The 27,591-nt window shown below is 44.5% G+C and overlaps 1 protein-coding gene across 1 annotated transcript; it reads left to right on the top strand.

Annotated features, from left to right (window-relative positions):
* On the top strand, positions 1 to 27,591 carry ACE (angiotensin I converting enzyme). The gene is made up of 22 exons (XM_066627059.1): positions 1 to 51; positions 1,868 to 2,011; positions 4,462 to 4,653; positions 6,412 to 6,509; positions 7,277 to 7,449; positions 8,167 to 8,390; positions 8,822 to 8,966; positions 9,793 to 9,891; positions 11,922 to 12,044; positions 12,903 to 13,114; positions 14,413 to 14,549; positions 14,743 to 14,901; positions 16,434 to 16,521; positions 18,583 to 18,726; positions 19,264 to 19,455; positions 20,647 to 20,744; positions 21,653 to 21,825; positions 23,253 to 23,476; positions 23,908 to 24,052; positions 24,419 to 24,517; positions 24,668 to 24,790; positions 26,955 to 27,591. The coding sequence occupies exons 2-22, from the start codon at positions 1,882 to 1,884 to the stop codon at positions 27,148 to 27,150; spliced, it is 3,174 nt and encodes a 1,057-aa protein (XP_066483156.1). The 5' UTR covers positions 1 to 51; positions 1,868 to 1,881; the 3' UTR covers positions 27,151 to 27,591.

Below are 27,591 nucleotides of genomic sequence, written 5' to 3'. Positions count from 1 at the left end.
CCAAGGTCTGTCCACCAATCCCAGGCTCCAGCTGTTGGTCCCTAGAGCCAGGTATGGGTCTTGCTGTCCTCATTGCCACAGTTCCCCTCCTCACTCAGGTTTGCCTCTTGTTGAGGCCCTTATGAACAAAGGAACACTTCATGAGGTTGCGTCACAAGTAGCTAAAGGGGAAGATGGTTGGTTGGGAACAATACTAGACTAGTAAAATACTATGGAAGTATAACCTGTCTCCCTGACTTCCTCCCTCTAGTTCCCTGTTCTTTGTAAAGGGCTATGCAGGCGAAGCAAAGAAGAATTTAAAAAACAGCAGTAAAAAGACACACCAGCACCAAAAGAAAAGACTGCTATGAGGATTGCTGCTCTTTTCATTGTGTGCTACACAGGCAGAGCTCATCTGCTTGAATTTATATCAGAGGTTTTCAAACTTTGAGGGAGTTTTACTCCCTCAGTAAGTTCTTGCAGGTGAGGGGCTAGGGCAGCGATGCGATCCCCAGGATCGCGTCACTAAGGGAGGCGAGAGGGGGTGCTTTGCACTCACGTTATGTAGGCAGGGCTGCAGCAGGCTGCACGAGGTGTGAGGAGCCCTGCACAGCCCTCCGCAGCACTCCCCGAGGCTTGGAACATTCAGAAAAAGCAAGCGCAAAGCACTTCTGTTTTGCAGGAGCTGCTTTGCTCCTGCTGTTTCTGAACATTCCAAGCCGAATCACTGGATATCGAGGTCCCACCTGTAATTAGAAATTGATTCTGGCTGTTGTACACCTGATGTTCCACAGTCCTCCTCACTCCCACCATCCCTAGATGGTGGCTTTGTTGCTGCCCTCCAAGGCTTTTGGGAGCTGCACAGGTGTTCCCACTCAATTCCCATAGCGATGCTTATTAAGTTTGAAAGTATTTTGGGGGGGTATGTGTTTGTGGAGAGAGGGGGAAAGGGAGAGAGAGAGCTGATTATAGCATATCAGCCTTTCATAAAAGAAAGTAAAGGACAGAAACCTGACCTTTGGTACACACACAGTCCAAGACTTCCTGATTATTAGAGTGTCAAGTTAAACATGGTGACAGCAGTTCTGTGTGTTTAAACACTGGCTTTCCCTAGTTACTTGGATGAGTGGGCAGGAATTATTTTTAAAAGCCAGAGGGGCACACAGATGAGGAGGGCAAAGCTTCCCCCACACACCCCTGTGGCTTAGGTCTCCACAGGATCTCTCTCCAAGTTCTTTTCTCCTCAGCTGAACTGCAAGCTGTGTTTTTGTGTATATGTTTTAGTGTGGAGCCAAAATGCCCCTCAATTTCATCATCCCATCTGCTGATGCCAAAGTTGGAAAGGTCATTGTGATGATTTCAGAAGTGGAGAAGTAAAAGCTAGGAGAAAGCTGGCCAAACTTAACAGCCAGGCATCTCCTGTTAGCTGGCAGTCATGATTGTACTCCCCTCCCCACCCTGTAGTCCTCTGGGAAGCGCTATGTAATTGCAAAGTATTGACTTGGTGGAATTTTGAAGGAGGGATGGCAGCTATCAGGAGCACTGCCAGCCTTTGAAACAGAAGGTGGCAATGGAAAAATGGTTTCAGGAGGATCACCCAGTGGCATACATGGGGGGAGGGTCAGTGGTTGCAAGTGCTCCCAGGTGGCATAGCTGGGGGACACCTTTTCCTCAATCTTGAGTCCACTATTTTTTCTCATATTTTGACATGTATAAAGTATAACGTGTCAAAAACATGTGAATTTTCAGAAAATGGAAGATGATTAGGAAAAGTGGTAAAGAACACATTTGATGAGGTTTGGACTTACTAGATTTTTGGGTCCTTTTCAAAGCTCTGATTCTATCACTGCTTTCTCTGAGCGTTTTCCCCCCTTCTATCACTCCACAGAGATAACAGACATCATGGCAAACTCTCGCAGTTACCGGAAATTGCTCTATGCCTGGGAAGGGTGGCACAATGCAGCTGGTAACCCTCTGAGGTCCAAGTATGAGAAGTTTGTGAAACTGAGCAATGAAGCCTACACTAAAGATGGTGAGATAGACTGAGAGTTGGGCATATGGATTGGCTGCTAACTGTCCTGAAAATCTGACTTAGGAAAAAAGATCTAAATGGTTTAGGCCCAAATCCCAACCCACTTTCCAGCACTGGCATAGCTGTGCCAATGGGACGTGTGCGGCATCCTGCAATTGGGGGACACTCATGGAGGCCACCTCAAAGCAAGGGAATGTTTGCTTCCTTACCTAGGAGCTGCATTGCCCTCATGTTGGTGCTGGAACATGGGTTAGGATTGTGCCCTTTGATTTTAGCTAGAGCAAAAATATTATTTATTTATTTTTTAGATTTGTATTCCGCCTTTCTCCCCAAAGGGCACCCAAGATGGCTAACAATCAAGTTAAAATACAAACAAACAAGGATACAAATAAACATTAAAAATACAAAACACTTAAAAACAATTAAAACAAAATAAAATATATAGCAGCAGATTAAAAGCACACAGTAAAAGACATAATTTATAAATTTATAAAAACAGCTCTTACAGCGCCTCGAAGGCTTTCCTGAATAAAAAAGTCTTCAGGCCCCACCAGAACGTTAATAATGAGGAAGCTGTCCTCCATTCAAGGGGGAGGGAATTCCATAGTGTAGGTGCCACCACTGAAAAGGCCATGTTTCTGGCCACCATTCCTTTCCACCACTCTCAATGACAGCACAACCAACAGGGCCCCTTCTGATGACCTCAGAGAACGGACCGGATTATACGGAAGAAGGCAGTCTCTCAAATACGCTGGTCCCAAGCCATTTAGGGCTTTAAAGGTCATAACCAGCACCTTGAATTCAGCTCGGAAATGAATGGGCAGCCAGTGCAGTCGCCGGACAGAGTCAAACCGCTGACCCCCAGCAACTACCTGAGCCGCCGCATTCTTCACTAGCTGTAGTTTCCGGACCGTCTTCAGGGGCAGCCCCACATAGAGCGCATTACAATAATCTAATCTTGATGTCACTATGGCATGGACCACCGTGGCCAGATCTACCGGAGACAGGTACGGCTGCAGCTGGCGCACCAGCCGAAGCTGGGCAAAGGCACTCCTGGCCACAGCCGACACCTGGACCTCCAGGAGGAGCTGCGAGTCCAGGAGAACCCCCAAGCTGCGAACCTGTTCTTTCAGGGGGAGTGCAACCCCATTCAGAGCAGGGCGATAGTCCAACACCTGCATCATGGATTTCTGCACCAGGAGGACCTCTGTCTTGTCCGGATTTAATTTCAGCTTGTTCGCCCTCATCCAGATCCCAACTGCCTCCAGGCAATGCTCCAGGGCAGAGACAGCCACCCTGGAGTCAGGTGGAAAGGAGAGATAGAGCTGGGTGTCATCAGCATACTGATGGCACCCAACTCCAAATCCCCCAGCAGTTTCATGTAGATGTTAAAATATGACTGCGAAAGTCAGGAGAGTCTCAAATGAAATATGTCAAAATGGTTTTGTAACCCTCCACAGTTCAGCACTACTTTATACGCTATCATTCCTAGAACAAGGCCAATGAGTGAAACCTTTCTCTACGTAGCAGTGCCATATCCGTTTTTGCTGTGGTAAGCAGTCCTGTGACTTTTTCAGTACATCAGCTGTATATATTGACATGAGAACTTGCTATCCCATTTTGAAGGTATTCCAGAGTGTGGTGCCATTGGGTAAAAACATTTACAGTGTGGTCACCATCTCAGAGAAAGCCAGCTGATGTGAAAACTATCGCGTGAATCAGACCAGCAGTCATGAGAGTGGCTGAGGTAGCAGGAAGTGGTTAAGATGTTGAGGTCATTCTCCTTTGGCAATCAATGGGACCCTTATGGATGCTTAGAACATAGGAGAACCCAAAAGGATGGTTCCCTAGTTATTATCCCTGCTAACTGGCAAAGAGACACTTTTTAAAGTGGTGCTTATGCAGCAGTGGACCTCCCCAGCTTCACAATGGCGCTCCCCCTGTGGGCTATTGCTGCCATGCCTGCACAAAAATCCACCCCCCCAACTCACCTGAGGCTCACGGAGCCTCGCACAACCTCCACCCAAATCGGGGAAGCCTCTATGAGGTTCCCTGACGCTATAAACTGTGCTTCTGCCCCCGTCGGGAGCCTCAGAGAGGCTTCCATGGGGCCCTAGCGCCTTGTGCCTGGGGCTTTTGCCCCATTGGACCTTATGGTAGGTCTGCAACTGTGCTTACCTGATATTCAGCTGTTACTCTTCACCTGTCCCTTTTCACCTCAACTCAGTGCCTTTTCTAGTGACTGTTTGCTGGTGATTCTTCTGTATCCTTTTAGATTGTGACCCCTTTTGGGATAGTGAGTCATTTAGTTAGTTGATTTTTCTCTGTAAACCACTCTGTGAACTTTTTTGTTGAAAAGTGGTATATAATAATAATAATGATAAGAATAATAGCAGCTATAGTGCTGATGGATGAGGTGCTCATTTGTTCTGTGTTGCTATTTAATCCAGGCTTCAAAGATACTGGAGCTTACTGGCGCTCTTGGTACAATTCACCAACTTTTGAGGATGACCTAGAGGAACTCTATCATCAGCTGGAGCCACTCTACCTAAATCTGCATGCCTTTGTCAGGAGGAAACTGTATGATCGTTATGGCCCTAAATACATCAACCTGAAAGGCCCCATTCCAGCTCACTTACTGGGTAAGGTGGCAATGGAATTAGGGTTATACTGGAAAGAATCAGGAAAACTTTCAGATAGTGCAAATGAGCTCTGTGTTCTTGTGTGCAGAGCTTTCAAGCTGTGATGCCTAAAACAATGGACCCCTTTCATAAGTTGAGCTGCCACCAGTATCCTCCACTTTCCCAACCTCAGTACACCCCAGCCAACCCCCCACCAACATACCTGGTCCAACAGGTTCTAGGTGCTTCTCTGGCATGTATCCAGGGCTGTTAGCCATTCATGCTCTGTTTGTCTGTGCTCTGTCAACATGCTGAGGCTGCAGAGCTATCAGCCCAGGTCTTCCATTGACGGATTGCGAGTTCTGTTGGGCCATTGGTTTAGTTTAGGCCTTTGAAAGTTATCCTTTTATCTTTGAAGAAGTTTCTAGCCCCATTTGCAAAGGAAACCTTGAAAAGTGTCTTCTAGAACAGTGGTTCTCAAACTTTACACCAGTTCGTGTAAAGGTTCCACACCCCCTTTAAGGGACGGGGGAAGGGAAGATGCAGGGAAGCGATCCCCAGGATCATGTCTGTATGGGGAGGTGAGGGGGACTGCTTTCAACTTACGTTATGTAGGCAGGGCTGCAGCAGGCCACAGGAGGTGCGGGGAGCCCTTTACAGCCCTCTGCAGTGCTCACTGAGGCCTGGAATGTTCAGAAACAGCAGGAGCAAAGTACCTCCTGCAAAACGGAAGTGCTTTGTGTTCACTTTTTCTGGACATTCCAAGCCTCGAGGAGCGTTGCAGAGGGCTGCGCAGGGCTCCCCGCACCTCCTGCAGCCTGCTGCAGCCCTGCCTACATAATGTAAGTAAAAGCATCCCCCCCCAAAGACTTACTGAGGGAGTAAAACTCCCTCAGAGTTTGAGAACCACTGTTCTAGAAGGTTCATGAACTCAGATGGATTTTATGTTGGGCTCCCAGTTAGTAAGGGGGAGGGTTCATCACTCTGCACACTTCTTCAGGCCATGCTGCTATTCTTGCCATATGGCCCAAGTATTGCTTCCCAAGTATTGCTTCCCCTATGCCCCCCACAAAGAATCCCATAGTCTGTATATACCTGGACCTTCTTATGAAATTCATTTTAAGGCGACATTTGCATGCATAACCTCGTAAACTATAATCTCCCTTGTGTTGATATATAGATTGTAAGCATCTCAGGGCAGGGACCTATTGTTTCCTATTGCCTCATTTTTTGTAAAATACAGTTTACGTAGATGACATCACCATTATTATCTATTCATAATGTTCCAAAGCCCATATCAGAGCTGGAACAAACTCTATCTTACCATTTGTGAGGGATTTTGATTCATAGCACCCTTTGCTTCCCTTTTTGCCTTTGAGTTCATGTTTCTGCCATTGATCGTGCAAAGCCTGCAGGTTACATGTGGCGTATTCTACGTGTGATGAGGAGGGCATGTGTGTCTGCACCTCATCATGCACCAAGCCCTTGGAATGGAGCAAAATGTGAACCAGCCCTAGCTAGTGCTGAATTCTCTTGCTTTATACCTCCTGTTCCATGGGATCAATATCAAAAGTGCTGATCCAGATGCAACAAGATTGAAAAAGACAAATGCTTTCTGTTTCTGTGTCCAAAATAAGAGAAACTGCAAAATATATTTTGCCAGAGATCTCTTACCAAATGTCACAACTTCTCCTTATTATTATTCCAAAGGTTAAAAAAAAAAATCAGAAGTCTTCTCTTTTACATCAATGATAACTGTGTTGCCTTGCCCCTTTGCAGGTAACATGTGGGCCCAGCAGTGGAATAACATTTATGATATGATGGTCCCTTTTCCAAACAAGGCCAACGTTGATGTTACGAATGCAATGAAGCAACAAGTAAGGGCATCCCTGTTACTAGCTACCGGTTTTACACTTTCTTGTTCTGTTCATAAGCTGCTCAGACTGCAGCAATTGATTGAAAAATAGGGAAGGATTATGGACAAGAAAATATCTGCATCTCCAAATTTCACAGGGTGGGTTTTGCCACCATTCTATATAGGGGGATGCTGAGTTGTTTTCTGTGCAGGTAATAATATGAGTGCTGATCCACCCAACAGTGTCAAGGAGATGAAAGCCAACTGTGCATAATTAACACATGCAAATGAACTACAGTCCTTTTTGGTGGAAGCTGCTGTTTTTTAACTCTGCAGCAGAGCCCGGTAGGGAAATGTGTTTGACTTCAGTTTCAGCCTTCTAAGGGACAATTCTCTTGTTCTATTTTCAACATACAAAAAGGTTCATGCATGTTGTTGTAGTGTGGAATGGTCAGGCAGTATACATTTTTGGTTCCAATAAGCATATCAGGAATGCAGTCTCTTCTTTCATTCCCTGATACTAATATGAGGATGACAAAATACACTAGCACAGCCATCCCCATGATCAGCCCTTATTCTCGCTATCATAAGAAAGCAGCAGAGATATCATTTAAAGGAAGTCCTCCCCATCACTCTTCCTTCTTCTGGTCCCATCTGAGACTACCTCACAAGAAGGTCAAGGAGCAAATGCCTATATTGTCCATTTTGAGATACTTGCCTGACCTGGGACCAGTCATCAACAAAACATTGTGCTATCTAATGCTGTGAATGGGTCCTTGCCTTTCATAGAATTGGAATGCAACACACATGTTCCGGGTGTCGGATGAGTTCTTCACTTCACTTGGCTTGATTGAAATGCCACCTGAATTCTGGGAGAAGTCCATGCTGGAGAAACCAACAGACGGGCGGGAGGTGGTGTGCCATGCATCGGCATGGGATTTCTACAACCGCAAAGACTTCAGGTGCATACCACATATCACAGGGCTTTGCCTCAGTAGGGAAACCAGAGACCTTGTTGGCCTAGATCTACTCCTGTGCCTAGGTTTTTAGAGAACAGTAGAATTAAACAACTTCTCTGGACATCTTCAGAGGCAGTCTCTGACACTGATCAGAGTCATGATCAGTGTAAAACATTGTTAGAAATTCAGACTCTAGAGACCAATACTTTTAACTAAATTCTAAGGCCTAATGTTGGTGGCAATGTCTGATCTAATGTAAGCATTAGATCTCTTACTCTGGAGCCATCTGTTGTGCCCTATTCTGCTTTCCCTTTCTCTGGAGTTACAAAGGAATAAATAAGAGCACAAACTACCAAAATTAATTTGTGTTTAAACTTATTTAAATCATCTCTCTCTCCTTCTCTCTCTCTAAGAATCGTAATTTTTCAAGAGTGCTGAGAATTCTGTTAGATGTCTTTGGAGCCCTCAAGGGTTCTCCTGTGACTAGTGTTCCTAGAGATAAAACTACAAGAACAGAGCCACTTTTAAGGTCTGCCTTAACAAGACGGTTTTCTTTTCACTTCTCCTGCAGGTTAGCTGCTAATCCTCTATGTGTAAAACAGGGAGCAGAACCCATCCCTCTTCCATTGAGCCAAATTGCTGCTGGTGACCTACTAGCCCAAGCAATGCACATGACATAACCATCAGTGCAATCCTATCTCTCTCCTCTGTACTTTGCAGGATAAAGCAGTGCACAACAGTCACCATGGAGCAGCTCTTCACTGTACACCATGAAATGGGACACATTGAATACTACCTGCAGTACATGAACCAGCCTGTCAGCTTCCGCAGTGGAGCCAATCCTGGCTTCCATGAAGCCATTGGAGATGTCATGAGCTTGTCTGTCTCCACTCCTGGCCATCTTAAGAAAATTGGGTTGCTCAGTGAAGTCATTGAGGATGAAGGTATGGACAAAAGACTATGGATGGCTCATGAGTACCCAGGAAAATTATGATTTATCACTAGGTTCTTCATGGTAATCAGTTGTTTCAAGTAAATGGAACCAGCTAGTCTCACCCTGACTGTTCCAGAGATAGGCTACCTCTAAAACCTGGAGGTTTTATGCAAAGGAATTTTCTACAGGGTCAAATGAGTCAATGAATTTGTTATTGTTGCCTTTCTCTGAGGCTTGTGTATTCTTGTGCTCTGTGAATTTCCCACAGAGGTTCAGCTTGATGACCTGATAGTAAATTCTTATTCCAACTTATCATTCCCCCCCCCATTGCCTCTTTCCCAGTATTTTCTTAGCCAAACAGCTCTAGCTAGGAGACATCTCTCTGATTGGAAGTCTTGTCTAGTGGTGGCTTCCTTTTTGCTTTTACTCCATTCCTTGCAGAGAGTGATATCAACTACTTGCTGAAAATGGCACTGGAGAAGATTGCCTTCCTGCCTTTTGGTTACCTGATAGATCAGTGGCGATGGAATGTCTTCAGTGGACGCACCCCTCACAATCGCTACAATTATGACTGGTGGTACCTGAGGTAAAGGCCTTGCCAGCGATGTGAGTGTGGGGTGGTGTGTGTAGACAGCTGTCATGATGATTCAGCAGCTATATCAGGTACTCAGCGCTGTGTGCAGAGGGGGGTTTCTGCAAACTCATTTCACATGTTACAACTGCAAAAAAGGGAACCACAGATTCCTCCTCTCTCACAGACAGCATTGCTGAGAAAATTTATGGGTGCCCAAGGAAACACAGATTCTTTCTTGGGCACCCATATATTTTCTTAGCAATGCTATGTGTGTCTGTGAAGGAGGGAGAGCCTTTTGAGAGTGTACCTGCAAAGGAAGGTAGAAAAATTATTTTGATATTCTGAGGCAGATCTACTGAAAACGTATTGATTTTTTTAAAGGAATAAATGGACACACAAGATCCACTTCAATGGATAGTAATGAAAAGAAGCTCTAGTCTCTCCCTTTCTTTATACCACCCCTCCTCTTTCCATTTTTTTCTTGCCTTTCCTTTTTAGGGCAGAATTAGACATGAAGCTGGATAGGGACATACTGCCAACAATTGCAGCTCTGCCTTTCAGCTACCTCTGGTCTCCCTTAAGGTTTAGTAAGGGAAACGTGTGATATTATGTCATCATATTGTGCTCCTACTCCCTGACTCCAGTAGTGGACAACAGTGTATAGAGGAGCAGGAAAATTAATAATGTGATGGGGAGCCGGGGAGGTCAGGACATAAGGTTGCTGTTTTTGGTAGTGCCATAATCAGTATCATTCTAGGTTCACCCTCAGACCAGGCCTGGAGTCTGCTTCATTACTAGAGGCTTGTGCTAATGTTGTTAATTTATTCTCCATTCACAGAACAAAATATCAGGGAATTTGCCCTCCTATTGCAAGGACGGAAGCAAACTTTGACCCTGGTGCCAAATTTCACATTCCTGGTAACACACCTTACATCAGGTACTGGGAACTGGAGGGTTTGTGGATTTGGAAATGTGATTAGGTCATGGGGAGTGCCACTGTAGTGTTTGAGATAACCTTATTCTGTTCATGTTCCAGTTCTTCATGGGGTGTGAGAGGCATGGCAATGCTTTGTGAGGCTGAAATAACAGAAGGTTCTGATGAAGAGATTTAAAGTTGTGTAAAAGATGCTGAAGGGCCTCAGATTCTAAAAGCAGCTGTGATGCAGAAATGGAAATATACTCTGCAGTAATCTGTGATCCATAAACTAGTGGATGACATCACCAGGGTTCATATCATTATGTGAATGGCAGATAATACTTGCTTTTCCTGCAGTCTACATCTTATGCACTTCAGACACAGGGGTGATCGGTGTGACTACAGAGTATTTCTATCTGATATTTGTTCATACACAATGCTGTGCCTGCTTCTCTTTTGGGCAATCAAAAGAGAGGGATGTGCTTGAGTCACTGAGCCCAAGTTGCAGGTCGAGTATTGAGTCAGTGACTTCATGACTCTATTTGAGTCACAAGTTACAGCATGCAGCCATCACAACTCAACCCATGAGAAATTGTGAGTCTTTTCAGTCGACTCATGAGTCATTGAGAGAAACAAACCAAGTTGCAAGTCAAGGGCTTTCCTGAGCACAACTTCACCAAAAAATGAAGTGGTGCTAGGGTGTGTGTGTATGTGTGTCGGAGTTCTCATTTAACACTCTCCTGATGTTCTCATCCCATCTGAATTCCAATCAACCTTCCCCCTGGTTTGCATACCTGCTTTTGCCCCTCCCTGACTTGACCAGAAAAAAATCCAGCTGTTTGTTCCACCCTCCCCCCCCCCATGCTTTGGGTACCTCTTTCTTGTCCATCCCTCCCTCACCCAGAAAAAAAGAGATTAAGCTATTCGTTCGTTCCAATGGCAAAAGACAGAACCCCCGCCCCCCAAGTCCTGGCTGCCTCTGCCTTCTGGTCCCTCCCACTAGCCTCATGCAGCAAAAAAACAACAACCTCATGCCTTCCTCTTCCTCTCAATCCTCCCAGCCCCCACCTCCTGGAACCTACCCTCCCACCACATTTGCTGCCATGCTGTCCTTCAGAATGCCTGCTTCTGGATCGCCCACAAGGTCTTCAGTGCAATGTGGAAGCAGCAGAGGAAAAAAAACTAAGCTGGAACACACATGAGATAGGGACTCATGGTAGGACTCAAGTCATTTCAATTCCAGGCTCATTTTTAGAGTCACTGGCCCCAAGTCACGAGAGGATTGTGGTCAGTGACATCCATGACTCAAGTTGACATGAGAGTCATCCAAAAATGTGTTTGGGTGACTTGAGTCAAATCATCTCAAGTCAAGTTCCCATCCCTGTCAAAAGATAATTAGGAAATATAGCAATTGATGTTTCCTTGATAGTACCCCATACATCTTAGGTGTTCTGACTCATATCCTGAGATTCTCATCTGCTCTGTTTCTACTCTAATTCTTACTGTAAAATTTTTCAAAATATATATTCATTTATGTTGTGTTTCTGTTCACCTCATTGTAAGAACACCAGTGTTTGCTCACAGCCACACACACCCATCTTTGCCCAGTTGATCAATTCCCGCTTTCCCCAGTTTTCTCATTCATTCCACAATATCTCCATTGTTCCAGTGCTTTTACCAGATTGACCATCTCAGGGGGCATACCAAGATCCCCTAATACAGATTAGTTGTCTCACAGCACCATCTGTTGTGTTTTTCCACCTTTTCAAGTACATGTTTAAAACAAGGGGATTCAAGTCCACCTTTGCCATTTTGAGTATGGAAATAGGCTGGTGGTATCCTAGGTTAATTAACACTGAGAATAAGGGAGGAGAGGTTTCCATTTCAGTCAATGAATTTCGAATTTCATTTTCTTGATTGGTGTATTGTTTACATTCTGCCTTCAGAACTTGAATCCTATTTATTACATAGTGACATTTCATGCAGAAGGGGTTCTACTGGGGAATTAATATGGCCAAGCTAAATATGGATTCTTATTTTGTTCTGGGCAGGTACTTTGTCAGTTTCATCTTGCAGTTTCAGTTCCACAAGGCCCTTTGCGAAGCTGCCAACTATACTGGACCTCTTCACACCTGTGACATCTACCAATCCCAAGAAGCTGGAAAGAAGCTCAGGTAATGCAGAGAGAAAAAGGAAGGTGGCAAAGAGTGGCTTGTAGGCTTATATCTGAGGGGGACAAAACACTGAGGAACACCGAGGAAATGGTTTTCAGCATAGTTGTATTTTCTCTGTCATATGACAAGAAGGGAGACAGCTGTGAAACGCTTCTGGTATTCTGGTATTATGGCAGGTATGCATGTACCTCTGCAGTACCTCTGCAGCCATGGAAGCTTGGAGACTGTAATCACACAAGTGCTCAACAAGATTAGAGTAGGAATCCTATGGCTTTGAGTGAATCCCATGGCTTTGAGGAAGCCTATGGGCATGAGGTGAATCCCAAAGGGCAACTGAACATTGGTATGATACAGCTACACAGTAGAGCAGAGCAAGCATAGAAAGGATCCTTGATTATCCACAGAGATCCAACTCTCTAAAGATGGAGTTAAATCATCTTAGACTTAAATCATGCCTGAGTAATGGTCTTGCAACCTCCAAGGAAGAAGATTCAGCAACTTCTGAGGGCTGTACCAAGGTATTAATGATCCCTACCTCAGTTCAGTCACCCCCTACTCCCAATATCTATCTTATGCAGAGCACAATGTGTCACTAGCAAAAGAAGCGACAAAAGAGGTGCTTGGAGAGCAGCAAACTCAAAATGTCTTCAGGTTACACAATAAGTGGTTTGAATTATCTAATATGTTCTGCTTCCTGGGTGTTTTAGCAGATAAAGTGAGGAAGAAAACACATTCTCTTCAAACCCCATGTTTGGTGGGAGAGTTGCATGTAGAGAATAGAGATGTTTCCACCGTGGGTTTCAGCATGAGCGACCACATTGATACATCACTGTTCCTTCTTTTTTGTCTTTCATGCAGTGCAGCATTGCAGGCTGGATCTTCCCAGCCGTGGCAAACTATTCTCGAGCAAGTCACTGGCACAAATAAGATGAATGCTTCGGCTTTGTTGGAATATTTCAGCCCTGTTACTGGGTGGCTGGAGGAGCAGAACAGTCTAACCAATGAAACACTGGGTTGGCCAGAGTTTGAGTGGCGTCCCCCCATCCCAGAGGACTACCCAGAAGGCCTCGGTAAAGATTTCATGGCACAAAAGCAGGCTGATGGGAGGGTGGATTCAATATGACCTTGATGCTTGTGCTTTAACTATAGTAAGTGTTCAAAGAAAAGAGAGTACCACAATTGTAGAATAGTCATTGAGAATGTTGACATCTCCTTGCTGTTAGAACATACAGTGGGCCTTCAGTATCCATGGAGGATCCATTCCAGGACCCCCTCCCCCCATGTGGATACCAGTGCCACAGATAATCAAATCCATGGAAGGGCCCCATTTGACCTCCTGGATACAACTAGACATGTCTTCTGGTTACATCCGGGAGGTGTTCTGAGGTGCAGGGAGACTGCACATGGCTTCCTCAGGCCTCAGGATTCTTCTAGGATGCATCTGGAAGGCACTTCTGGGTGCATATGGGAGGTCCTCCATCCACAGGCTCGGCCCCTATGGATATTCAAATCTGCAGATGCCAAGCTCATGGATAAGGAATGCCCACCATAATCCAAAGGGATTTGAGGCTAGAGTTTGCAATAAGGAACAGAAAAAGAAATGCTCTCTGAGCTACACAGAGAAACAACATAGGGTATGTGGAAGAAATCTCTGACTTAGCTAGAATATGGTGGAAGGGTTGTTACCTTGAGCTGCTGTGGGGTAGGTGTGGTTATGAAGCCCTGATCGCACCACCTTTGGGACAGGGTTAGTTTGAGGAGGCTAAGGGTGGGAGGAGACAAGCTTTCCTTCTCGAACTGGCAAGACTTGTTGCCACAGCTGCTGCTAGTTTGCATACCTTGCTCTCTTGCCTGTGGACTGGCAGCTGATAGGTGGACAGGCAGTATGTATTGCTGCATGGTGATTGGCTGAATAGGCAGTTCTGGAACTGAGCCTCTTCTTTTGCATGCTTGTTTTCAACTTCCAATGAGCAATGAGGTCTAGTACCTACTTACCATTCTTCTGCTATCTTCTCCTAACATTCCTCTAGGAGGACAGCAATGCCAGGAGATGGCTCATATATGCCCATGAAGCATTTGTTTTCCTGAAAAAGTGAAGGAACAATAAATGTTAGAGAATATGCAACATTTTTTTTGCTACTGAGTAACCTTCTCCAATATATACACATATATGCACTTCTTGGATGGGGCGAAGGGGTGTGATTTCAGTAGAGACAATGTGACTTCTAGGCAGACTGGGACCCCAATAGTTTCCTTCTTAGAAAGGAAGTATCAGGGTTCACCATACTGGATAAAGGAAACACCAAATGGAGGCAGGTTCATTCCCCTGCCTTCTCCAGTGCTGTATTTTCCCTCTTTCTCTTTTTAGACAAAATAGCTGATGAAGCAACAGCAAACATTTTCTTGGAGGAGTACAACAGCACAGCAGAAGTGGTATGGAATGCTTACACAGAGGCCTCTTGGTCATACAACATCGATATCACAGAGAAGAACAAACAGATCATGGTACGAAAACCAGTCTTGTAAGAACACGTCTTACAAGAGACTCACTAGAGAAAACAGGCAGAATAGCTGAATTTGCCGGCTGAGGAGGATGGGAAACTTCTCTTGAGTTCCATCTTGCTCATCTTTTGTTTTTCCTCATGGATTCAGCTATGTTGGCTAAACTGCTCCTTCTCTCTTCATATTCACCCTACAGTTAGAAAAGAACCTGGCAATGTCAAATCACACCCTCCAGTATGGCCTCCAGGCTCGGCAGTTTGATTCCACTGATTTCCAGGACCCCAGCGTAAAGAGAATTCTGAAGAAGTTAAGTGACATAGAGCGAGCAGCTCTACCTGCCGAAGAGCTGAAGAAGGTGAGAGTGAAGGGGGAGTGAACCCCACAGGCAGGATTCAGAAAAAAGCAAGAAGCCAGTACGGATTGGCCTGCTTTACCTATGGGTTCAACACCCACTGAGTTGACTCAACTGTTCATGCCTCACAAGGCCTTCGGAAGGCTTCTGACAGGCACTTCTGGTTTGACAAACTGCCTGTTAGAAGCATCCCAGAGGCCTTCTGAGACACGGGGAAGCACTTCTGGTCATGTCTAGAGGTCATCTGAGAGTCCCCCTGCAGATCTCAATATCCGCAGGTTTGGTATCTGTGGGGCTTACAGGAATGGATCCCCCACAGATACCAAGAGCCAACCTGTATTCAAAAACTACAGTTCTTCCGGAAAGCAAGCTCCTGGCTGGTGTTAGCAGCTCTGGTGATATTACACTTGTCTTATAAAAGCTGAGATAAGCAGTTGGTTTCTAATCATTGTTCAGTGTGCTGAATTTAACCTTTCAAGTCTGAGTGATCTGGGGAAGCCTTTCCTCTCACATGTCCCCACCATTGTGCATTGAGGTCTTCTGACAAGGTCTGATCAACATGTGCTGCCACCATTGGAGGGATGGTGACAAGCTGTAAGATCTCAGGTTTCCTCAGTACTGCCGCTTCAGGCATTGAACTCTCTGCCCTGGGAGACTCATTGAATTACCTTACTTTTCAGCTTCAGGAAGTTGGCAAAGACATCCTTGGAGGATAGGGAGTACTTCTTACACAGGCAGATGTTTATAATAGAGTTAGAGATAGTGGCAAAGAAGGATGTGACATTCCTGCTGCTACAGCCACATCCCCAGGTGGTAAATCCACATCATAAGGGTTTGGAAAACATCTCCTTTGTCAGTCATCTACTACAGGGGTTCTCAAACTTCTCTGGAATAAAACTCCAGAGGTAAGTCTTCGAAGGGGAGGGGATGAAAGCAGCATTGCTAACAGAGATGAAGGGTGGATGCTCTTACTTGCAAAGGGCTGCTGCAACGCCCAGGAGTTGTGGGGAGCCCCACGCAGTCCTCCGCAGGGCTCTCCAAATGTTGAAAAAAAGTTATCGCAAAACGCTTCCTGGTTGTGATCCCTTTTTTTCAACATTCTAAGATTCAGGGAGCCTCAGGGCTACACGGGGCTCCCCACAACTCCTGGACATTGCAGTAGCCCTCTGTAAGTAAACACACCCCTCTTCGCCCTTGTAAGTGATACAGTCCTAGGGATCGTGTCACTGCCTCTCCCCTTCTCCCACCCCTTAAGGGGCCAGAGGCAGTGTTGCCTGAGCTGGTGGGTCACCAGTTTGAGTACCACTGATCTACTGAAATAGGGCCCACAGAAATGAAATGAAATAAGTGCCACAGAAATGAAATTCAAGGTGAGGTTTATTTACAGTATACATGTACATAAGATGTTTACAATCAGTGTGATGAGGATCTTTGAGTTAGGCAAGTGATGGTGAACTACTAAACGAGACAGAATGGAAGAAAATCCCTTAATTTTACTCTGCAAGTAGAATAATCAGATTTCATATTTCTTTCAGTATAATCAACTCCTCTCAGATATGGAGACAACTTACAGTGTAGCCAAAATCTGTGACTCTGACAAAAATTGCAAGGCACTTGAGCCCGGTAAGTTCTAGCAACAATGTCCTGTGGCTAGTAGGAGTGATCCCATTTTTCTGAGTTCATGGAACTTTCTGGCAATGCATTGCAATGCAAATTGCAAATTTGCAATGAAAGATTGCAAATTTGTACTCAGAAATTATCTGCCTAAAAAATACATCTAATTTGAGCCAAAACTCACCAGACCAGTTTTTTGGGGGTTATTTTGTTTTGTTTTTTTGGTAAAAAAAAAATAATAATAGTGCCTTTATGTATATGCAGAGTGTATCCTTACCATAAAGAACTGTTCCTTACCTTGGTTTTGAAGTAAGGATGTATTATGACTTTTAGGCAAGTTTGGGTCCTCAGAAAGTTTTGGTGTAAGAAGTCAAACAGGTACAGGTGGAGCCTATTTATCCACGTTAGTTCCGTGACTCGGTGTGATTAACAAAAAATGCATTATGCTAAATTCCATAGAATTTTATCTGACTACCGTTTTTTATGGGTTCTGCTAATGTGTTTTTTAATATGTTTTTATCTGTTGTGAAATTATGTTTTAATCTGTTTTATATGTTGTTAGCTGCCCTGGGTCCCTTTGGGGAGAAGGGCGGGATAAAAATAAAGTTTTATTATTATTATTATTACTATTATTATTATTAATTACAAAAATATGCTGCAGCCCAACACTTCCAGATGGAAGGAAACTAAGGCAGCTGTTATCAGTCCTCTCCCCTCCGTACTCAGTCCTCCCGCTTCTGTCCAGCTTCTTTCACAGGTGGGATGCTGACCTTTTAAGAGTCCAGTCCTATGGCTGCCTACTCAGAAGTAAGCCCCACTGTAGTCAATGGGGCTGACTCCTATGAAAGTGTGGATCGTTTTGTTTGTGTCAGCTGGAGCACAGAGAGCCTGCACCATCTGGGAGAGGGAATTTGGCAAACACTCCCTGGGATTTTTAAAGCAATCCCCCCTCTTCCCTCTCTGTTCTCAGCCCTCCCCTTTGCCAGCTGTCCCACTTCTTTCACAGGTGGGATGCTGATGAGAGTCCAGTCCTATGCGTTTCTGCTCAGAAGTAAGTCCCATTCTAGTCAATGGGGCTTACTCCCAGGAAAGTGTGGAGAGGATTGTAGCCTTGCTGGGCTGTTTTGTTTCTGTAGGCTGGAGCATGGAGAGCCTGCACCATGGTGGAATTCGGCAAACACTCCCTGGGATTTTTAAAGCAATCCCCTCTGTTGCCACCACAGCTGCCCCTGTGTGTGAGAGCGAGAGCTCCGCCTTGCTGCATGTGCTCTGGCTGCAGAGGTTTTCCTGCCCCCTCTTCAGCCTCTTTGCTGGCTCAGGTGCTCCAGGAGTCTTACTGTTCCTTAGCAAGGGGAGCCTCTTCCATGGCTCCAGGGCTATTTCCCTGCCTGTGCCAGTCGGAGTCTTTTTGCAGTGTTTTGGGCTGCCTGGAAAAGGAGTGAGATGCCAGCGCAGGGCAAAGGTGTGTGTGACTTTGAGTTCCCCCACCCCATTCAAATTGAGACAAAAAATCAGTGGCTAAATAGGCTGCACCTGTATTAGCAAAGGATAAGGAATTTTTGTGGTACAACCCTGCTGCTGCCAATAATGAGGTGCATTATAATGAGGTGAGGTGCATGAGAGAATTACAGAAAGATAATGCCCTGCTACCTAGTAAGCTGAATAAGCTGTTTTTTTTGTAGAGAGGAAAAAGAAGGGATGTGGCTTGATAAAGACTAGTAGCAAAGGCTATGAAAAGTGTTAGGCAAAAGTGTGCATCTTTATGAAATAAATAGGCTTTAAGGAGAGGTAGATGCCTCCACAGATGGAGAAGCTACAAGAAGAAAAGATGGATGCAATTTTCTGCACACACAGGGAACAGGACAGGAATAAGGTGTTGCAGAACAAGGACCAGTAGGTGAGCTTCCATGGAGCAGAGGAAGTAAGAGCAGGATGAGGGGAGATACAAGTTGCAGCCAAGAGTGAAGACATGATGTATATGATTCTTGCTTGTGAAATTGTATTTTTAAGAAAGGTGTATAACTAAATAAAATACATGCATTCAATACATTGTATTAACTCCTTCTTTAGAACTTACAGACATCATGGCCCGATCTAGAGACTACAATGAGCTTCTTCACAGCTGGAAAGGCTGGCGGGATGCCTCAGGGAAGAAAATCCGAGGCCAGTTCACGGAATATGTAAAGCTGAGCAATAAGGCTGCCATGCTGAATGGTAAGCATGTCTTGCAACACCAGCTGCATCCAGGGGCCAAGCCACTTGAAGTGGACTTCAGAAGCTGCTGCAGCCTTAGAAGCATTGTGATTTACTGCTGGGAGAAAACTTCCCATCAGAAAGAAGCCTGCTGTGTTTTACACCTGCTAAAACTTCCAAACAGTTATTTTTAAAGCAACCACCTGCTAAAGTTAATTCCGGTCTAATCACCTGCTAATGTTCTCAGCAGGGGCACATCGATGGCCATTTTGATACTGTGATTTTAGGCTGCAGAGCCTTCAGATTTTGCTGAAGTCAGTGGATAGATGTGAATCTCAGCAACTTGTCGACTTTGCTCCTGTTGCAAAATATCAGAATTGAATTGTCTGAAATTGCCTATGCCTTGGTCTTGCCACACCTTTCAAATATGAAGGCCCAGAAGGATAATCACTGCCATGCCCTTGCAGTTGTGTGTGGGGACACTACTGGGGAAGAAGAAGGACTCTTATTCTCTCTCTCTCTCTCCCCCTCTCCCTCTCCTTTCATACGTGTGTGTAGGTCATACAGATAATGGTGCTTTCTGGAGAAGCCTTTATGAAACACCTTCTTTTGAAGATGATCTAGAAAAGATCTGGCAAGAGCTTCAACCATTGTACCTCAATCTGCATGCCTATGTGCGTCGGGCTCTCTACAAGAAATATGGTACAGACCATATCAATCTCAGGGGCCCTATTCCAGCTCATTTGTTGGGTAAGCTCCTGCCCTTTTTGCACTTGGCGAATGTCTTGAGCCATTGGCATTTCTACTTCTCTGCAATTTTCTGCCTGCTCCCTGATGGCTGTTTCTTTTAGACCATATCTCAGGGCCAAACTATACTTTACAAGAAATTCAGGCTTAGTGCTGCCATGCTTGTATTTTGTTTTACTGTTAAAATAGCTGAAGTGGGGTGATAGGATGAACTGGAACCTTGCCAGGCTGTTACAACTGGTCTTATTTTATTTATTTGGGGACTCAATCAATTCACAAATATTAAAGAAAAACAAACACCAAGCTAAGTGTGCTTTTCTCATAACAAGACACACTGTTAAAACAGAATTCCTCCTGGTGCCAGAGAAAGGAATGATCTAAGAGTGCACTTAAATGCTATTTGGTGTCCCCTAGTTTTCCACACACTCAGTAATGTAGTATTAGCAGTGCAGGTCATGTGGGTGGCTGCTAAAGGGGTCTCAATGACTGTTGCACAAGCACTTTTGGAGAAGAGCAACAAGAGAAAGTAAGATACCACGAGGGTGCCTCCCTACATGTCTAGATCAAACATGCCTCATGCATTTTATCATTTACTTTTTGAAGGCCTTTAGACATTCAGTAACAATCATGTGTGTGTGTCAGGAGATGTTACCCTTGTTATGTGTGAGAAGGATGGTTGTGGCATTGTCTTTCTGATAATTACAAGAACAGAAAACAAACAAGAAAAGAAAACAATGTACAAACTGAAGCATCCATGGTGGGGGAGTAGGGCAACTGACAACACTCATACATTTTCTGTATGGTAATTGCAATGAAAATGGATGCACTATGTGGATGTCATCTTTTCCCAAGTATGAAATGCAGAGCTTTGAACACTCAGAAAATATGGCATCCCTGAACAAAAGTCCAACTTCAAGGGAGGATGCACTTGTAAGCAAGCAATAAGTAAAAAGATCTGTATTACATAGATGGATCTCTGTGCTAAGGGGGGGGGGGAAGAGTCATGCCCCTTGGGAAGCTGGAAGCAAGTTATCATTGCCCCATTCAACAACGTCAACCCGATCTTGAAGCAGCCAATTTGCTCCTTAGAAAGTTCATGTTGGATCCTGTGATATTGCCTGCCACTGTTTTTCTCTCCCCTTCTGTTCTTCCTTTGTCTTAGCCCACCAATCCACGCAATTGTCTATTTCATAGGGAACATGTGGGCGCAATCATGGGCAAACATTTTTGACCTCGTCGTGCCATTCCCCAATGCTCTCAAAGTGGATGCTACGCCAGCAATGAAGAAACAGGTTGGTGTTGCTAGGCTGTATTCATTATTTCCATATTCTTTTCTCTTAGGAACTAACTGGACTTTCCTCTTTAAAAACACCCCAGAATGAAAGGAGTTCTTCTGTATCATTTGACATGGAGCTGAAAGTCTTTGAGGTGGCACCCAACTGTACTTTATCATGCAGGTGTTGGGATTTGAGTTCTCAGAGCATGTACAGAATCCTTCTCCTTATTACTAAGTCACCCACCCAGAGTATTTATGCTTACAAGTTTGGAAGCACGCTAAGGGAGATTCTGGGTGAACTTGAACCTTGTCTCTAAATGTACTGCACTTGTTTCCAAACCTAGTATCTTATGAATTGTGTTAGTATCTTGCCTGCCCTTAAAGACTTGGCATGGGCAACAGTCTCATCTAGGTGGGAACAAAAATATTCATTAAATACTTAAACGAAGATTATCCTAAGCTTGCTTTACTGCAGCATAAAACCAGCCAGAATAAGTAGGTCTTATAGCTGTTAGCAAAAAGGTTCAGACTTCGTCAGGTTTCTACAGGAAAGGGATTCGACAAAGGTTGGGCAGCCTCTCAACAATGGCTCTTCTGATATTTTATGTGATGCATAGATGTTATGGTGAAGAATATGTGCTTCTTCAAGATTACTACAGAACATGGGGAGAAAAGAATGTAGTGGTAAAGCACTAAACCTGACACCATCAACTGGACACGTTACTTGTCTACAAACCACTATCAGGGCTTCATTTCTCTACTAAATATTCATGGCTGTTGCCCTATTTAACTTTCAACCACAGTAGAAAATGGAAGTACCAAGTCACAGAAAGGATGAATAATTCATTATTATCTTACTGTGTCCATGTCCCTTTGCCAAGCACTCAGCTTGCCTCCTGTGGACTCTCCCTTCCTTTTCCACAGGGCTGGACCCCAAAAATGATGTTTAATGAGTCAGACAATTTCTTCAAATCACTGGGCCTCCTCCCAATGCCACCTGAGTTCTGGAACAAGTCTATGTTGGAGAAGCCAACAGATGGGAGGGAAGTGGTCTGCCATGCCTCGGCCTGGGACTTCTACAACCGCAAGGATTTCAGGTGCCTCTTCAAAGAGTGGATGAAGAAGGGTTACAGAAAATAAAGGGAGAGGAGATTCTTAGGGATGGTTCCATGTACTAGAATGGTCTCATGGCCACAGCTAGCCTGGTGTCCCTTGTGCTGCCTCCTTTGTGCTTTGCTGAAATTCTACCTGTCTCTTACTTGAACTGGGTGTTCATTTCTCTGGCCATTTCTCTGAGTGGAATTTGGGGCTGCTTGTGTCTTGTTTTGCAAAGGTTCCCAAGTCGGAGTATTCTTGCCTTTTTTCTCCCATGTCAGTGTGTCTTGTTGCAACTTTGCTGGAATGGCTGCATCTCCCTTTTCCACCTGGTCAGCTGTCTGTCACAAGAGCTGAAGGTTCAGATTGGTCCATCACCACTTTAACTCCTGACCCCTAGGCCCACACTAAAATCTTCTGCAACATAATTTTTTTATTAGAATAGATTAAAATAGGTTTAATTTTAATCTTACAGCAGTTTACTAATCTGAATATTGGAGGGGGGGTTGAGTTTCCTTCAGGCAGAATTTATAAAATTTTTGTTGTTAACTCTGCATAATTGTTTCGTTTTGTTGATTCTGTCTTCTTTCATGTCCTTTCTTGCCTGTTTTCATTTTCTAATAAGAACCAATGGCTACAAATTAGCCATTAGCAAATTTAAATTATTCATGTAATGTAACTATTTATATCCCATATTTCCATAGTAAAACGCCCAGCTGCCCAATCCCCCACCATAATATAGCATTCAGCCGTGCCGTTGGAGGCTGTGCTGCATGCTATGTGTGTATGTGGGGGGGGGGAGGGTTTGATTAAACAAACTATTTAGCAAGTATATATTTTTTTACTTACCTTCCAATACAGTTGCCTATGGGTTTCCATTTTGCTGGTGCATGTCCAAGAAGAGAAACTGGGCAGGGTGGCTTAAAAAATGAAGAATAGGCATGCATGCATGACTGCTGCCAAGATCCTCCCTCCCTGCCTGCCCCCCAAACCGCCTTTTGTGATCTACTCAGGGCCTCAGTTGTGGCTCTTTAAGGGGTTTTAACCCCTTGCATGGGAACTGCCACAACTAGAGACAGAATGTTGGGTTGCATGGACATGTACCCAATAAAAATGGGTCAGATGAATTGCTGTTTGGGGTCAGGAAGGAATTTTCCTCCAGGCTAGTGACCCTGTGTATGTCTCCCTCCTTGGGAACTGTGGATCGGTTTGCTTGCCTAAGGCATCTGAAGACATTGTTACATCAACATCTGTCTGCAGTATACCTTTTTCTGCCTGTGGCCCATTCCAGTTTGGATTATGTAGGCTGACCAGTGGGTTGCTGATTGAATTGAATGGCCTTTTCCTCCTTTCTGCCTCTGATTCTTCCCTTTCCTTTTAATTATCTTATATGTCCACACTCTCACTCCCTGACTCTCTCTTGCTTCAGGATTAAGCAGTGCACTGTTGTGAACATGGATGATTTGATAACTGTTCATCATGAAATGGGCCATGTCCAGTACTTTCTGCAGTACAAGGATCAGCCCATCACGTTTCGTGATGGGGCCAACCCAGGATTCCATGAAGCCATTGGAGATGTCATGGCCTTATCAGTGTCCACCCCAAAGCACCTGTACAGCATCAAGCTGCTGGATCGGGTGGAAGACAATGAGGGTAAGCAGGATGAGACCACCTGTGGACACTTTGTCAAGATGGACCTTAGCAGCAATTCTGTAGAAATTATGAGCTTTGGTACCTGCTAGATCAGGGATTCTTATAAACATTATCTGTTAGCATTTTCAGGAAAGTTCCAAGATTACATCTACCTCCATAAAAACTGTATTTTTTGAAATACATTGTTAACTGATCCCACTTTACCCCAAAGGCTCAGATGGATTCAATACACCACATGTTGCTCCCTCCTCCCTAGTTTGATCCCAACTTCAAGGCTTTTCAAATTAACCTTGATTAAAATGCAGATTCTTGCCTTGTTGAGCCTGTGAAATACACATGTCCATAACATAATATTGGTTTGGGAAATCTGTAGAATTTGGGCGTATGCTGGCCTGTGCATCTATTAATACCCAGTTTCTTCTCCTGGCTAGAGAGTGACATTAACTACCTGATGAGCATTGCACTGGATAAGATTGCTTTTCTACCCTTTGGCTATCTGATGGACCAGTGGAGATGGAAAGTGTTTGATGGGCGCATTAAGGATAATGAATACAATCAACAGTGGTGGAACCTCAGGTGAATAGCTAGTGGTTGTATGGCAGGGGAATTATTCAGTGTTTTTAGTTGTATTCAGCTTGTCCGTATAATAGCCTAACTGGAGGCTACAACCTAGCCTGACCCCTAAGCTGGTAGGACAGGGAAGGGATAGAGCCCAACCATGGCCCGATATTTATGTGTGATTACAGCCTGTTCACAGATAGGTGAAGAGTCCAAGGGGTTTAAACAGAAGCCATCCCCTGTCTGTGGGGACCCTATTCTTTTCCAGATATAGTAATAGCAGCTGTCCCCATCTCTGAGAGAGCAACTCTTGAATGCTCCCACAGTTTTTCATCTTGGCTGGTAATCCCTAAGCATCTTTCTTCTCTTCATGAAATTGCATAGATTGAAGTATCAAGGCTTGTGTCCACCTGTGTCAAGAACAGAAGAAGATTTTGACCCTGGGGCAAAGTATCACATTCCTGCCAATGTCCCCTATGTCAGGTAAGCACATGACAGGACTGTGCTGCTCTGTGCTGGCTCAGCTCCTTTGCATGATTAAAGTGCTATTATATCAAAATGTGCAATCAGTGGCCCTCAAGAAAGTATCGCATAGCTTTGACCTCTCATTTATTAGACCCATCTCCTTTACAGATACTTTGTCAGTTTCATAATCCAGTTTCAGTTCCACCAAGCTCTGTGCAAAGCTGCTGGCCACACAGGACCCTTGCACAAGTGTGACATCTATGGTTCTAAAGAAGCTGGAACAATCCTAGGGTAAGTGTGCTGCACCAGACTGCTTGTGTAAGATTTCTTCTGGTATGGGCTACAGTGTGAGAATGTGTCCCCTAAGTTGGCAGTTTCAGACATGATGCCCCAGGGTCTTCTCTTTCAGGCTTATCATTTCAGCTCACTGCATCCCTACTACAATCTCCAAATCCTAAGCATTGGTTATGCCACTGGAATATGCATTCCAGCAGCATAATGTGCTTTCTGGTTGTCACAAATACAACATGCCAGAGAGCAAAACCTGGCCATCACTAGAAGACAGGCAGGCTTCTGCTACCACTGGTAATACCACACGGGGTGGGAAGGAGACAAGGAGGGGGTAGAACAGGGGTGGTGGAACAGGGTGGGTGATGGGGGTGGGGAGGAGGGTGGGTCAGGCCTGGGTAGGGGGTGGGTTCTGTGGTGGTGGTGTTCACTGAATCCTCTCCCCCTTCCCAAACTTGATCCACCTTCTCAGATCCATGCAGAGTTGTGACAGCAGTGTTGCTGGCACAGGTCTGAGCAGACCTGGCAGGGCTTACCCCAGGAAGGCCTCTGGAGGTTGAAACTGCCCTGCTGGATATAGCAGATGCTGCACTGGCACCACTGTATCACTGCACTGGGAATTAGATCGGATTGGGCTGTAAATCATTGTCAGCACCAATAAGGTGCACATGACAAACTTGTACACTTGCAAGTAAATACATCATTCAAATCCATTACTAGAGATGTAGGTAACAAAAAGAAATAGTGCCAAATATAAAAGTAGAATGCATAACTAATAACAAAATTATCTTTAAGTACCTCAGAAGTGAGAAACCATATAGGATTGCTAGATGACAGTGGTATGAAAGGAGTACTGAAAGTAAACCAGGAAATAGTAAAGGAGCTGGATGAATTATATACATTAGTCTCCTCTGTAGCAGATGCAGGAAAGAGACCTGAACCCCTGTTTTTAGTAGTTTATCTGAAGAAAATGTCAAATGGAGTTGAACAGGGGATGAAGTTTTTGAATATAACTGATATTAAAAAGTAACAAGTCACTTGGGGCAGATAGCTTTCCCAAGAGAGTCTTTAAAGAACAAGGATATGGTGAAGGTTTAATTAAAGACTGTGAGTTATCACCAAATGTAGTCTCCTTCAAAGAGAATCGGAAAGTGCCAAATAACACCAGTTTCAAAAGAAAGTGTTCCTACAGTGAAAGACTAAAGTGGCAGGGCTTTTTAGGACCAAACTCCATATTTGTTTAATTTTGTTTTGTTCTGTGTGTTTGTGATTTTTGAAGTTAAATAGTAGACTGGGGAGGAAGGAGAAACAGGAATAACAATAGGGGCAGTGGCACATAGGTGCCCCTGTAACCCTGAAAGGGAAAAAAAATTCTGTGGGCACTAATGGAAGCTTCCCCCAAGAGGCTAATAGAGGTGGGGGGGGGCATTTTCATTTTCATTCATGATGTTAAATACCCTCCTCCGTGTGTGCCATGGTTCAACTCCCAAATCTCCCGCAGCTGCTCAGCTGCTGTTCAATGTCAAGAAAACAGACACCCATGGAAAACGTTTAGGGCGCAATCCTAACCAACTTTATAGCACTGGCATAGCTGTACCAGTGGGGCATGTGCTGCATCCTGCAGTTGGGGGGCGGTTATAGAGGCCTCCTCAAGGTATGGCAATCTTTGTTCCCTTACCTCGAAGTCGCATTGCCCTTAGGTCAGTGTGGGGAAATGGGTTAGGATTGTGCCCTTAATGTTACATAGTTTGACACTCAGGGAAAAAAGACAATAGGAGATTAGTATGATGGTATGATGGATGTTTATAACATTATGGACAGTGTGAAGAAGGTAAATGGAGAGAAATATCTCCCCTATATAATGGTGATCTTAGATGGCTTTAAAACATATTTGACAAATTTATGGGGAGAAGATCAGTCAAGAGCAGTTGCACATGATATTCCGAACAGTAGACCACTGCATACCAGATACTGGGGACAAATCATGGGACAGCAGCAAGCCCAGCTTGTCAGATTCCCAAAGGCGTTTGGCTGACCACTGTGGGAGACAGAGTGCTAGACCAGATGGCCTGCATAAGGCATTTCTTTTAGCATTTCACTTACGATGACACCTATGTGTGCAAATGCTTATGTGCACCTATGTATGAACAATTTTCTTTTTCTGCAGAAATGCCATGAAACTGGGCTACAGCAAGCCATGGCCTGAAGCCATGCAACTTATCACAGGGCAACCAAACATGTCAGCTGAGGCCTTGATGACTTATTTCCAACCATTGACAGAATGGCTTGCCAAGGAGAATGACCGAAATGCGGAGACATTGGGTTGGCCTGAATACACCTGGAGGCCCTATACGGGTACTTAAAGGCTTTTGAAATTGGTCCCATATAGGCACATATATACATGCCTAGAAACAAGAAAGTGGGGACATGGGAAGGGAGATAGGAGGGGGCAATCATGTGGTTTCCACTCTAAATTAGGGATTAGGAGAGCTTGTCCATTCCATTCACTTATTGTTACAGAAAGTTGCCTTTTCTGCATTTATTGTTACAGAAAGTTGCTGCTCTGCATTTATTGTTACAGAAAGTTGCCTACTCTCCTTAATTCCAGTTTAACAACGGAAATTCCTAAAATTAATTCCAGAACTGGGCCACATACAGTTAACTGCAGATTTCAGTTCCTTCAGTTCATTAATATCTTTTTCCCTTGCCAATATTCCTGTCCATATCAGTGTTTTGCATCGATGTTGATGTGATCGTATATGTGCGCTCCTGAACTTGGGTAAAACACCATATAGAAAGACTCT

Source organism: Tiliqua scincoides, chromosome 5 (assembly GCF_035046505.1).
Source record: "Tiliqua scincoides isolate rTilSci1 chromosome 5, rTilSci1.hap2, whole genome shotgun sequence".
Lineage (NCBI taxonomy): Eukaryota > Metazoa > Chordata > Lepidosauria > Squamata > Scincidae > Tiliqua > Tiliqua scincoides.
Note: the sequence above shows the minus strand (reverse complement) of the source record. Positions and strands in the feature narration are given on the sequence as shown.

Coding starts and splice junctions, on each gene's coding strand:
- ACE (XM_066627059.1), top strand. CDS start 1,882: ATGGCAAACTCTCGCAGTTACCGGAAATTGCTCTATGCCTGGGAAGGG. Junction 18,727..19,263: donor TAAGGCTGCCATGCTGAATG/GTAAGCATGTCT, acceptor ACGTGTGTGTAG/GTCATACAGATAATGGTGCT. Junction 23,477..23,907: donor TCGGGTGGAAGACAATGAGG/GTAAGCAGGATG, acceptor TCTCCTGGCTAG/AGAGTGACATTAACTACCTG.